This window comes from Dioszegia hungarica (genome assembly GCF_025882075.1).
Source record: "Dioszegia hungarica strain PDD-24b-2 chromosome Unknown MKK02contig_8, whole genome shotgun sequence".
Classification (NCBI taxonomy): Eukaryota; Fungi; Basidiomycota; class Tremellomycetes; order Tremellales; family Bulleribasidiaceae; genus Dioszegia; species Dioszegia hungarica.
The window spans coordinates 2,853,907-2,867,381 of NW_026515770.1; the positions used below are offsets into that span (position 1 = coordinate 2,853,907).

Sequence of the window (13,475 nt, forward strand, 5' to 3'; positions counted from 1 at the left end):
CCTTGGCGTAGAGTATATCACCATGCCTACCGTGCTACATTGGCCAGACTGTCCCACACTCAACGTCGGACCCCTCACACGACCGGCGGAACGGCGCCGGCGCCCGACAAATGATGGACCAAGCGCAATCTCTCGATTAGGGTACTTGACCAGCCAGCGAGGTGAAACAGCTGAAACAGAGGTGTCGGTGGCAAATTGTGTCTCATATGATACTCGATACTCTTTGAATGGGCCCTCGATCGGGGTCATCAAGTTGTCGTAGTAGCATATGTTACGTGCGGAGGCAGATCTGCTCGCTGCCGCACGCAGGTATGAGCAGATCTCGCCACTGCCCACAGCGGCCGCGTATGGGTGCTACCGAACTCTCGGGACAGGCGCCGTGATCAGATCCCCTCACTAGCTCCGTCACTAGCCTTCCACAGTGTGCAGCTGCTCAAAGCGTGCGTCCGATGATGCATCCGAGACACGCGCAATTCCCGTACCTGCTGCTCGCCCCTGCTCGCCCCCGCAGACTCCACCTTAAAATTCGCTGTCCTTACAGCATGATTCCTTCAGAGATGTTCGCTTTTGGCAAATTATTGGCCCCGCTGGGAATGTCCGAGACATCGCTCGAGCTTGCCGATCGGCAGTTCGTTGGAGCCTGCAGCAGATGAAGGGCACTCGTTTTCTGGTACAGGGAGTCGGTGATCCGAAGCGATGGTATCTGAGCCGATGCATGCACAGGATGTTGGGGTACATGCATAGCAGGCAGCCGTGGATCTGTGGAGTAGAGCCAATTAGGAAATATAGGGGTTACCACCTTTGGTGATTAGCGTCATCGTGCCTGAATTCCCAGCTGATAGGGACTCCACTCCCGCGGATCCCGCGCAGCAAAGGTTGAAGCGGGACATGTCATAGGCGGGTAACTTATAAGACATTATACAAGGCAAAATAGACACCATGCTCACCGTGCTCGCAGGCGCTACTCGCCACTCGCCATCTCGACTGCATAGGTCCGAGCGGGACGACTTGAAACAGCGGCAAAAAAATAAGAACAAGCGTAGGATTCACACCTCCTCCCGACACACTCTGCTTGGACGAAGGGACGTCGGTGAACAAGGGGAAGAAGGGACGGCTGTTGGTATAGGCGATTTCGAGGGGATCTCACTGCAACACCCTAGGGAGGGTTGAGTATCCCGCTTGGACCGGCTCGGGCAAGCACATCCATCACCTTGCCCATACCAGGGATTGTCTCAGATCCTCGACACTTCGCGCTTACGCCCAACGTCCCCATCGCTATTGGTCGACCCCCGATCTACCAGTTCCTACCATCGGACCATCCACAAGCGTCGATCAAGCTGGACAAGGGACATCCCTAGCACTTGAGACCACCTCACGCACACCGCTCGACCCTCCACCACCCACCCACGCCGTCCCTCAAGGGCAAGTCTCACACATTTCCTTCCTTCTTTCCTTACCTCGGTGTCACATCTTCCCTACCTCCCTCTATCCTCCATCATCTTCCCTGGCACCTTTCGCCGCCAACAGCGACACCTGCCTCATCGTCTACCGGTATCGGTTGTAACGGTAGCATATCGGCGCCTTACGCCCGGAAGCACGCTCGGCGCTCGCGGTGACTACCTGTCCCGTGCAGGTCTCACCTGAGGTCAAACAACCGACGTCACAAGGTCATCACCTGCACCGCTCGGTGTTTCGTCTGAGCTCACCAGCTTTACCTCCATCGACTTCTCTGCGCTGTAGCTATATAGCAACAGCGCACAGGACTCATCATGTCGTTCACAACCCCATCCTACCAGCATCTCTATCCATCACCACCCTCGACACCTCAATCCCACCGCCCAGTCCCCCCACCTCTCATGGTCACCCCACCCTCTCAGTTCTCCACACCACTCTCTTCGCCGACCTTGACCCCGGCACATTGTCTCGCACCTCTCCACCCTCTGGACTTTAGCCCTCTTACGCCACCCGCCCCGATCACCCCTCCCTCATCTCAATTCCGCTCCAGCATCTTCGCCATGGCTACCTCCGCCCTCCACCCACGCGTCTACTCCCGGTCTGACTCGATGGACTGTCAGGCAGAAGCGGGGCCGAGCAACCACAGGCGGTCGAGGTCTAGGGAATTCTGGTCGAATCTGGGATTTTCAGGAGGCGGACAGAAGATGCAGCGGAAGGAGGATGTACAGGATGACCGCATGGACTTGGATGAGCCTACTGGTGAGTCAGAACCCACTAACCCAGCCGTATAAGCGCTGACTGTTCAGCGCCTATCTCTGTTGTGCTCCCACCTTCGCTTCCTACCTGCACCCTCGCTGCCGCGTTCCAGTGCTCAGACACCAACGCCGACATTCCACCCGCATTCTACCCCGGCCAAGCCATTCCGACTATCCTCACCTTCCAGCTCGACCGGTACTCATCTCTCCCCCACGCCCTCAATCCTACTCTCACCATGTCCCTGGTCGGTACCCTTCACACCCCTCACTCCGCTCCTCGAACCATCATCTGCGTCTCGGTTTCACTGGCGGAAGGGCTCGCACTATGGGCGCGGGATGCCACCTCGGCCTACGCGGATCGGGTGGGGCGGGAAGATGTACCGGACGTCTCGGTCGGTCTACCCGGCGGTACCTACTCTCTTCCCCTCACGGTTCAGGTCCCCTCCACCCCCCGTCTTCCCCCAAGCTACTCTGTTCCCGGAGCCAGCTTCGCGGTCACCTACGCGCTCACTGTCACTCTCACGTGCGACGACTGCCATCGTCCGGGCAACCGGGTCGTCCTCGCCGAAGCGGCAAGACCGTTTGAGATGATGCCGGACACAATGCCAACCCGCGCGCCTCGCTTCACCCCGCAGACGTTCTGGGTACGGATGGACAATGAGTCTGCTCCCGGTGCCATGGGCGTCAAGGGGACTACACGCCGGCCCAACCACCGCTGGACCGTCTCTCCCGAACTCCCCACCACCGCCTTTTCGCCCACCTCCAACATTCCTCTCAAGCTCGGCTTGAAACCACCAACCGAGGGTACCGGCCAGGCATACCAGGTCTTGATCCGGTTATCGTTGCTCAGGCGGGAGCACTCCTCCCTGGTGACCAACGTCCCGGTGGATCCCGCTACGCAGATGGCGCTGGTGTCGGAGACCGAGGTGTCGGTGCGGTGGGGCTGGATCACCTGCACCGACCAGGATGGGGATATCACTCTGGACAATGTCGACCTCCCCATCACCCTCCCCGGCAAGTCATGGCGTCATGGGTACTCCACTCACCTCAATGTCGGGTCCGCAGGTGGTGACGCCAACAACACCAGCATCTCGGTCTCATCTACCTTCCATCTCTGCTGCACCCTCGCCTTCCTCCCCATCTCCGACATCTCCTCACCTGTCCTCGACCGGTTTCTCCCTCAATCCGCACTCGACATTCTGCCCCCGCAAGGCGTCTTCACCGCGGTCGAGCCTGGATCCCCCTTCTCCTCCCTGCCAATGGCGTACATCAAGCGCACCTGGCCAGGAACGATCAAGACCCTTCCCCTCCCGGTCGTCATCGGATCAGTATCGGAGCCGCGCGGCGCTATGCACACGACGAGGTGGTCGGACCTCATGCTCAGCGGTTCGGGCGAGACGGAGACGGGGAGGATGATTCACGGCGAGGGGGTCAGCTGCGAGGATGGGTGGATCGTGCCGCCTCCAGATTACTTGGAGGCGTGTGGAGTGGTACCATATATCTATGCGTAGGTGGCGAATGAGGGAGAGGACATTCAGTAGGGTAACCGACGGGCAGAGTAGAGTAGCAGATACCTAGATCTCCATATATAGTTGATATTTTTAGTGTATTCATCATACCGGGTCACAATGCCATCTTATGTTTCATCATTGACTGGCAGAGCAGCAGTCCTTCCTGATCACTTCCTGTGTCCGAGCTGTTCTTACAAGAGTGGCAAGGGCGCCATGGCAGCTGAAGCGGCTGTTGCAGAGTGCCACACTCGCCATGTGCCACCCGAGCGGCTTCCGACGGAAGGTCAGCAAAATGCCCGAAGCGGGTCTGTGCGGCGATGCCCGCGCAGCTTCCTTTCAGGGTTCTGCAGGGGGTTGTTGTGATTTGGCCCTGAGTCTGGATGACTCAGCTTTTCCCCCTTCCCCTTTGCCTTTTGCCACCCGCTCATCCTTCCTCTTCCTTTCTCTCTTCATCCTCGTCCATCCACACTCTTACTTTCACACTCCCCCACGACAGCTCGACAACCTCACTACTCCTACCACGCAACTCGACCGGACCTTCGCCAATCATCAACATCGACCAAGCGCACAGAGCAAAAATCCGCTTCAGATCCGCCACCTGCGCGTCAGTCCGACAACACCCTATTCGCACCCTTTCGGGTCAGCGTGCTGCCTCCTCAACGGGGTCAGCGCGACTAACATCACCCACCTGCCGCTCACATCTAAAGGTTGTGTCGCCCTCTCACCGGGCGTCCAGTCTCATGGCTGACCGAGCATTGGTGCGGTCGCGGTCGACCCAGCTTGTAAGCCTTTCATGACCTTCGGTCTTTGTTTGTTCTCCCTGCTGCAGTCGATCCGCTCCCATCCTCCTCCCCTTTACCTTCAACAGGTCCTCCTCCGCCCCCGCTTGGGTCCCGCGCTGACACCGCACAGACGTCCCCTCGCCCACTCGGTCCAAGCGTCAAGGGTCTGGGTCATCCTGACTCGCCCGCACAGGCAACTCACCGGCTCTTGTCCTTCTTCGCTGAGAAACTTGAGTCCGTGTGATCGTCTCCGCCACCGGCACCGTAAGGGCGTGAAGGAGACATTGAGAGACAAGGAGAATGAGGATCCAGTAAGCCGCGGCTTTCCGCTTTTGCTTTTTGATTTCGACATACGACAAGGAACGTTGGTGTCCGCCTTCCCCCGCCTTGGCAGTGTCGTGATGCCCGGTACCGCCCCTCGCCCCGACCAGAACGCTTGCCTGCCCACCCGCACCCCCTTCCGGTACGTCACCGCTTTTCGCCATGCATTTTCCCCCACACATGCGCGGGTTCAAGAAGGGTGGGCAAGCGGTCTTCCCTGAAAAGGGAAGGGTGTCTCTTTTCCGACAATCTCGACACGGCAAAGAGACAGTCTGGTCGGCAACGCGAGAGGGTATGGCCGCGCTAGCGAATAACACACCGAGGTTTCCCTCCGGGGAATCAAGTGGCGTTGGGGTCCAGCGTTTCTCGATAACGAGCAGTTGCAGCTTCCGGTCCGGTTCGGTTCTCGGTTCTCTCGGTTCTTACGATTCTTCGGCCAGAGCTTTGCGCTCTTGGTCATCGGGTCTTTTCGTCCACACGGGTTCGCATCGTCGGTCTAACCAGATCTAACGCCACCGCTTCTTCTCATCCCTTTCAACTCCGCTTCATCCTTACCTTCTTGCCTCGTCCTGCAGCGGTCTCGGGAAATCGGCGCGGTCTCGTACCCGCTTTCTCATCGGGATCGTCATTTGGCTCAGGGGAACGTCGGAATTGGATGAAGGGAGCGAGGGATAGGGTCTAGGGGGTTCTGAGTTGAGAACGGTCGGGGATACTCATCGGTCGGAGGGGCAAGGAACCGCATTGACAGGGGGGACAGCAGCGACAGCTCAACAATCTAATTTCGGCGTCAAGCGACTCACGAGGCTCGTCCCGTCGGTGTTAGCGAGGCGCCCCAGTCCGACTCATCGATCGATATCGGGATCGGGATACGGTATCACGGTGTGGTGGAAAGTGGCCGAGGTGGAGGAGTCGGTCGGTTTCGTCTGACGGATCGGGCGCCCATCGGGAGCAAGCGCACTCGGCTGTTACACGGCCTGGAGTTGTTTGTGTTCTGGGGGTTGTCTGGTACGCCAGCGGGTCTCGCTTTCTTCTTTTTTTCGTCCTTCTTTTCGGTTCCCTCCTTTTCCTCTCCCCTCTTCTTTCCTTTGGTTTCAGTTTTGGCTTCTGGTTCATTCTTGGGGGTTTTATCACAACAGGTCTAATCACGGCTATCGCTAGTTCGCATCAGCGACTCTCGGAAGTCATCGGCATCGGCCTACTCGACACCAAAATCGTTTCGGCGCAGGCCTCCGTTGTGGGGCTGTGCCAGACGGTACGTCATCGTCGGCTCACTCGCGTTCAACACGTCCAGTCAGAGGCTTCGGCTCGGCTCCTAGTCTCGGCAAGTCCCGTGACTGCGGCTAATCATCTCGCTATCGCGCGCGCTCGGTCGAATCGGATCCCGTCTCAGCTCAACCTGCGAGAAGCTAAGCTCTGACTCTTGCGGTTCCTGCCTTTGTCATCTCGAAAAGGGTTCGTATTCGCCACCTTCCCCTACCGCACCCACACCCCTCCTCACGGCCAACTCCCCGCCATCCACCTCCGCATTCGCTTTGTGTAACGGGAAACCGCGTAGCAGCAATGACTCTCGTCCCGTCTGGTCTGCCATCCCGAAGAGAACAAGGCGTTGACACGAGCTCCTCTTGGTTTGCTCTACTCTACTCTATCTTCGCACTATCGGTACTCGCTCTCGTTCGGTCCCCCTCCCTCGACAATTCCACTCTCTTCATCCTTCCCCACTTTTGCCCCACCTTTATCCCCCTCCCTCTACGCATCACCACTTTCTTGTCTATTCTCATCAGCAGGTTAGGAACCCCGTACCCCTACAGATAAATGGAGGTTCGTCCCTGCTGATCTATCGCATTGCCCACCCCTTCCTTCTCGGTCTTGCTCTTTTGAGCGGGGCTGAGGGGGAAGAGGGTGGGCTTTTTTGCGTTCAGTTGATTTTGGCTGAGCGGGACTTGTCCTTCTTTTTGTAATTTGCCTTCACTCTATATCTCAGAATATCTCTTCCGTATGTACCTGCTTCACTCTATGAGCTCAGCACGCATGAGCGTACCGTGGTGCTGATCAAGCCGCTCTCGAATCCCTCCTCGGCAGAACAAGCTCTGGGGAAAGGACGGTGACGTAGAAGATGGCCCAACCCTCCTTTGGCTTGCCCAAGGTCATCGTCCGGGATAACAGTCTACCTCGCTATGCCCACTGATCCCCTCATCTGACATACTTGTTCAATCCTCAGATATAGCACAGCATGACTCCCCACACCCAGTCGCACTCGCACGCCAGGTCGGGCTCAGCCTCGGCGGTACCCCATCATCACACCCCGCCTGATCACACCATCGCCTCCAACTACCCCTCTGTCTCTCACTATACCGCTACCCAGCCCCACTCGTCTCCCGCTCATCACCCGAGTCCGGAGCATACATCCCACTACTCTCGCCCCGCCGGCCAGGGAGGAGCGCACGGCTACACCTCATACCCCCCTCAAGTCCCTCCCGTCCACGCTGCTCAGGCGCATCAGGCGGTGGCGCCTCTCCCTTCCCTACCTACCTCGACATCGGAAAGCGAGCATCAGGCACCCCGTAGCCCAATCATCTCACGTCTCCGCCGGACCCTGGTCGGTCGACACCCTCTCAGCAAGACGTGGGAGAAGGCGAGCTTTGCGGAGGAGTGCAGGTCGGCGCCGGCCAGTATGGTGACGATGCCGTCTGGATCTGCATCTGCGTCTGCGGCGCAGGGTACTGCTATAATCGGGGGACAAGGGATCAGGGAGGAGGTCTGGGCAGAGGGCAGAGCAGCGGGCGATGGAGTCGGAGAAGAGGGGACTGGGCGGAGAAGGGAGAAGAAGGGTCGAGCTGGCGCTAGCGGTCTAGATGGGGCATTCTCGTACGTCCCCCTTCTTGTCTACTATCCAAGGCTACCCGAAGCCTGATCAAAGCTCTATGTGCGATGTCTCCTGTAGGGGAATGAGCTGATACTAGCAGACCCTCCGGCCGTCCTGTCTCCCTATACGCCTCCCCGGCCGCTATACGCGCTTTCAAGCCCCTCCCGCCCAACCTGCCCAGTACGCCCGCTCCTGCCCACCGTGGTCTGACGTCTGCGTAGGGAGCGGGTCTCATCATGATGACCGGGGGGAGCTGCATGTAGCGACGAGAGACGGTGTAAACATGCGAGGCAGGGCGGTAGGGAGTAAGTCTCTTTATAAGCGGGGAGACGAACTTGTACGAGGGGTGGATGAGAATCGGCTGTATTGCAGAGGTTCAGCAGAGTAGACAGTATGACTCCATGTAAGTAAATTCGAGGCTCAAGGTCGAATGTACACGATGTCACAATCACACCATCATGCAGCCGGGCACCAAAGATCGCGATGCACGAGCAAAGTCAAGTCCAACAGGTCAATAGCAATGCATTCTGTTCGTTAAGTTTCCTTTCCCCCTTACCCTCGCTCCTCCATTATCGATAGACATCTAAACACCCAGCCTGATCAACTGCTTCACTCCAGGCTGTAAATCATCAGCCTCGATCCCCAGATCCTCAGACAAGGAAACAACTCACAGCCCAAGAAGTCATCTCGCCTGTCGCACCCGTCAACATATCCACATGCAGCGCCAGCGCGCCATTCAGATCCCTCGCAGCTATCGCTGCCGATAGTCAGCTATCGTTTCACTGGCCCAGATCGCGCACAAGATTCTGTAACTCACCAGCTGATATCTGACCCATCTTCTGTACAGCATCCTTCGGCACCGTCTCGTTATTCAGCGCATCAAAGAAGATGTTCAGGCGGCGTTCGGTATCAGCCACGATTTTCTGAAGAGGGGCCTGCGACTGTCAGCTTGATTTGCATATCGGAGCAGGGCAGACGTACCGGCAGATTCGCCCCCTTGACTCGGTTCATCTCCTCATTGAGCGTCTCGTAGATCCCTCGCGCCTCTTGGGGGATATGCGACCGGTCTCCTTGAGCTACTTGGTCAGCTTACACCCCCTACTCATCTCAGACCGCGTACTCACGATGTAAAGCCTTTGCCTGCGGTGGAGGAGGCATCACCGGCGAGCTCTGACTAGGTGGCGAGCGGACCTGCGGCGCTCCCTGACTGACGCTCATCGCCGAACCAGCCCGATTGGGGGGTGGTGGACCCGCACGTCCAGGAGGGGGTGGACCCGCCTGTTGTTGCGCTTGTTGTTGACCCTGCGCAGACGTCGGGCGGAGCTGACCGGCGATACTGGGCTGGACATACTGTCCTTGCTGGCCCTGTTGTCCCCGACCTGGACCCAACGGCGAGAGCGCACGAGGGGGTGGTGGACCGGCGGATAAACCTGGCGGAGGCGGTCCTGCGCGGGGTGTGGAACCACGCTGGGGTGGGGGAGGGCCAGCCGTGGGCGTACGGTTCAGTGGCGGTGCAGAGGGAGGGGGCTGCTGATACTGCTGCTGCTGTTGCTGGTATGGCGGTTGTTGCTGCTGCTGGTGCTGCTGTTGTTGAGGCGGCTGACCAGCTGCCTGCCTCGCCACAGCTTGCGCAGACGGCGGCCGTGGTCCGCCCTTTGGCGGAGGCGGCAGCATACCCGGCGCAGCGCGGTTTGGCGGCGGGGTGATGCCCATCGGTGGTGGGCCCTGGCCATTCCCTTGACCCGGCTGCTGCATGTACTGCTGCTGCTGTTGATCCGAGATCGGGAAGGGGCTCATGATCGGAGCCACCTTCGCAGCGCTCTGGGGGCGTTTCGGGGCAGAGCTGAGCGCGGGAGCGTCATTCCAGCCTGGGATGTCGCGACGCTGCGCCGCAGGAAGAGGTGGAGGAGGTGTTCCGTTTGCGCCCGTTCCATTGATGAGGTTACTGCGAGGCGGCGGGCCGAGTGGTTGCGCCTGGGGAGGAGCACCGTACTGTTGCTGCTGCTGGTTCGGGAGACCATAGCCGCCGGTTTGGCCTTGCTGCTGGCTTGGCCCTCCGTACCCGTTGGGCGCGTATGGCGAGGGAGCAGCCTGATACGGCTGCTGCTGTTGCTGCTGCGGCTGTTGTTGCGGCTGCTGCGAGGGCTGGTACGGCGCATTGTAGGTGAAGTTGTTCTGCTGCTGTTGGGGCGGCTGCGGGAACGACGGCTGGAAGGACGACTGATTGGGTTGGTAGGAAGCAGGCGGGGCTTGAGTGGGCATCGGTGGGAGGTTGGCGGCGGGGGGAACGCCGTACGGTCCGGCAGGCTGAGCTGGGCGGAACCCACCCTGCTGCTGTTGCTGCTGCTGAGGTTGCTGCTGATACCCCAGACCGGCAGCAGCGGGCCGCGCAGCCGCCTTGGTAGCCTGCTGCCGCGGCGCAAGCGCAGCGCCGAACGCCTCACTGGCCTGAGCAGACCCGGACGAGATGCCCGCAGCAGCAAAGAGCCGATCCCTCGCCTTATCGAGCGAGCCCGACGCGCCGCGATAGTCCGCCGGCGTCTGCTTGACGTACTTGGCAGCGATATCCACCATACCCTGCGCCGCCAGCAGATCCGCGTACTCGTAGTACCGGTTGTAGAGCGACGCGAGTTTGTACGTCCTGGCGCCCGCTTCGGCCGTCTCGGTCGACTGGGTGGGCGACATGAGGTCCTGGTCGACATAGCCGGTCGCGGCGGTAAAGACCGCGACCTTTTCGATGAACGACTGGAGGGCAAGCGCGTGGGCGGTATACCTCGTAGTGTCCTTGGACGACTCTGAGCTGGACTCTTCCTCTCTCATCTCCTCGCTCCAGATACTGACCACCTTCTCCAGCTTCCGCGCTGCGAGGTAGCACAGCGTAGCGTCCTGCCTTGCCTCCTTGGCAGCCGCAGTGTCCGAGGACGACAATGTAGTAGACTTGTACTGCAGTCGCTGGCCGAGCTGGTCCGCGAGATTGTTGAACTCGGCGTCCTTTGCAAACGTGCAGAGGACGACGAAGGCGACGCGCCATTCACCGAGATCCGCATTCTGGACGATATCGACCAGATCCTCCGTGACGATAGACTGGAAGACGCGAAGGAAGGGCGTCGTGGTGGTCCGCTTGGCAAAGTATGCCTTTTGAGTCGATTGAAGCAGATCCGGACCGCCGCGGACAGCAAGGAGGAGCGCGTCCGCGTATCGCTCCGAGGCGAGACAGAGGTCGACCGCCGAGGCAAAATTGCCGAGTACAAGCGCCTGGGTGATGAGCCGGTCCGTGTCATTCTCGCCTGACGGGTAGATGTGGAAGGTATTATCCTTGATGCTCTCGCTGCGGACCGACGAAGGGCGGGAGCCGACCGTAGCTGCGCGGGACGACTCGGCGATCTCGTTCTTGGGAGTGGAGATACTGTCGAGCCGAGGGTTCCGGAGCGAACCCGAGGCGATGGACGAGAAAAAGTCGGATCCGTCCGCGTCCGCCGATCCCGAGTCGGCCGCGAGTTGGTCAAAGAGACTCTTCTCGGTCAACTCGGCTCCGCCGCTGGGCGCAGCTTCGCTGGTTTCGGATGGCGTAGCGTTGGCCGTCTCGTTCTTTGGCGTAGAGAGATTGCTCTCCTCCTCCACGTCCGCTTCCGGCTCGGTCGCCTCCGCCTGCACACCTCCACCCGGCAACTTCTTGATCGCCTCCTCCACCTGCTTCTTCACCTCCTCCTTCGAGAACCCTAGCAGCTGCACAAGCTCATCCCTCGAATTCGCCTTGAACAGCGTCTGCAGTGCCTTCCACGCCGCATCCCCCTTATCCGACGCGCGCCCATCGCAGAAGCTCTCTAGCTGCTCCTTTTGCCCATCCGCAGCATGCAGCTTCTCCGCGCGCTCAATGATCTCCGGCTCCGTGGTGATCTTGCGCAAGTGAGCAACACCGCTCTGGTGCTTCCCGGTCGCGCCTGTGAGATTGCTGGTGCTCGCAAGCAGGCCGCCGTATCCGAAGGTGGCAGAGACGGGCCGACGCAGCCACTTGGGCGGCTGGATGAGTGAGAGCACGTTGGCAGTGTCGTCGACTTGGTCGGTATCGCCCAAAGCGCCAAAGATGTCGTCGGCGGTGGCAGTCTCGCTGAGCTTGGAAGTGGGAGCGGCGGGTGCCTGAGTGGTCTGGAGGGAGTGGATACCAATGTGCCCGTCGAAGGAGGCAGTAGCGAGGAGGTCAGGGTTGCGGGGGCACCAGGTGGTCTGGAAGGACCAGTCACTGCTTGACGGGAGCTATCCGTCAGCTTGTTATGGCCTCGTCTCGACACGGAAGCTCACCTCTCCAACGATTTCGCCGGTCTGGGGATTCCAGCACAACGTCCTGTTGTCTTTTCCGCAAGACAAAAGCAGATCGGCATCCTGCTTACACCAAGCGACAGAGAGGACACCCTTGGTATGACCGCTGAGAATCTGAAAATCAGCTCCGTTTTAGATATAGTCATACCTTTTCTGGCGCCCTAGTGTTTCTCAGATCCCAAAGCATGATGATTGGCGAATCATCGTCCTCCGATGCAGTGATTAATCGCGTAGGCTACAGGATCAGCTCCTGACCCCCTACCGACTACTAGGAGGTGTTTATTGAGCTCACTGTCTCAGGATGCCAGCAGACATCGCTCATTCCCCTTCTCGCGCCGACCTGCAACCCCGCCATACCAGCCACCGCCCCGCCCTTGGCCGCTCCACCGCCATACTGCAGCGATACAATCTCCTTGCCCGCTTTGAGATCCCAAACAGACGTATAGCCCGACGAGGACGACGCGGCAAACACGCGCGAGACGGTCGGATTCCACTGGAGCGAGGTGATTTCGCCGAGCTTGGTGGATGCGGGTCCTGGGGGAATAGGAGCAGAGGATGGGTTGTTCAGGTCAAAGATGAAGAGCTAGGGGGTCAGGTTATGTCCGAGCGTTCTGAAGGCAAGGTATCGGAAAGCTGACATACCTCGGCGTTGATACCTCCACTCAAGAGCAAGTTCTTTTGGATAGGGTTGAAGTCGAGGCCTCGGACGGGGCCTGCATGCTTGTCGCTCCGGAATATACGCGCGGCATCGGCACTTGAGCATTAGCTCGCGTCTCGTATGGTCTCGCGGCGGCTGGGAGGACCTACTCGGCGCCAGCAAGGATCTTGGCCGGATCATAGACGTTGATCTCGCCCGTTTCCATACCCGCAGCAATCACACCCTGAGCGTGCGAAGCATTCGGCGAGGACCAAGCGAGACGGTTGAACCTGCCTATCAGCCCTACTCCTAAACTCCAGACAAGCGATAGACTCGAACTCACCGACTCCCAACCGTGATACTCCCCTCGGGCCCCCTCTGCCCCTCCCCGCCCAACCTGAGCGCGCCAACCCCCTCTCCGCCAAAGTCCGGCCTCCAAATCTCCAGCTGACTCTCATTACTAAAGCTCTCGTCGAGCGCGCCGGCGACTGCCCCGGTGACGAGCAAGGGGGAGGAGGAGGAGGTCTGGTCCCATGCAAAAGTGGCTGTGCGGGAGATGTCTTTGAGCTTCATCCTGGGCGGAGATGTCGCGGCCGCTTGGGCTCAGGGGTGTATGATAAGAGGATATGGGGCCGTGAGAGGTCACTATGAGGCTATGAAATAGTGTATGATAGGGGGAGGTAGGGTTGTAGGGATGTATGATTGAGGTTGCTGTCGTGCGTGCCCCGTCATTCCTCGAGCGTGCTGCGTGGAGTACAGTATAATGAGGCGCGCCTAATCGGAGCTTTGCCGGTCAGACAGATAGGCGTGTGAGATTGACCGACGCGCGAGCCT

The 13,475-nt window shown here is 59.4% G+C and overlaps 3 protein-coding genes across 3 annotated transcripts; 2 read left to right on the forward strand and 1 right to left on the reverse strand.

Moving 5' to 3' along the window:
- Positions 1 to 1,769: 1,769 nt before the first annotated feature.
- Positions 1,770 to 3,721, forward strand: MKK02DRAFT_44809 (uncharacterized protein; the record flags this gene model as incomplete). Its single annotated transcript, XM_053093096.1, has 2 exons — positions 1,770 to 2,214; positions 2,262 to 3,721. The coding sequence occupies 2 exons, from the start codon at positions 1,770 to 1,772 to the stop codon at positions 3,719 to 3,721; spliced, it is 1,905 nt and encodes a 634-aa protein (XP_052945884.1).
- A 3,333-nt stretch (positions 3,722 to 7,054) lies between these two features.
- Positions 7,055 to 7,908, forward strand: MKK02DRAFT_44810 (uncharacterized protein; the record flags this gene model as incomplete). Its single annotated transcript, XM_053093097.1, has 2 exons — positions 7,055 to 7,689; positions 7,788 to 7,908. The coding sequence occupies 2 exons, from the start codon at positions 7,055 to 7,057 to the stop codon at positions 7,906 to 7,908; spliced, it is 756 nt and encodes a 251-aa protein (XP_052945885.1).
- A 362-nt stretch (positions 7,909 to 8,270) lies between these two features.
- Positions 8,271 to 13,214, reverse strand: MKK02DRAFT_25129 (uncharacterized protein; the record flags this gene model as incomplete). The annotated part of the gene is made up of 13 exons (XM_053086991.1): positions 8,271 to 8,306; positions 8,359 to 8,444; positions 8,505 to 8,622; positions 8,669 to 8,763; positions 8,812 to 9,238; positions 9,311 to 9,999; positions 10,132 to 11,941; positions 11,987 to 12,118; positions 12,153 to 12,239; positions 12,318 to 12,587; positions 12,647 to 12,758; positions 12,812 to 12,935; positions 12,989 to 13,214. 13 exons carry the CDS (start codon positions 13,212 to 13,214, stop codon positions 8,271 to 8,273), a joined length of 4,212 nt encoding a protein of 1,403 aa, XP_052945886.1.
- Between the last annotated feature and the right edge of the window lie 261 nt (positions 13,215 to 13,475).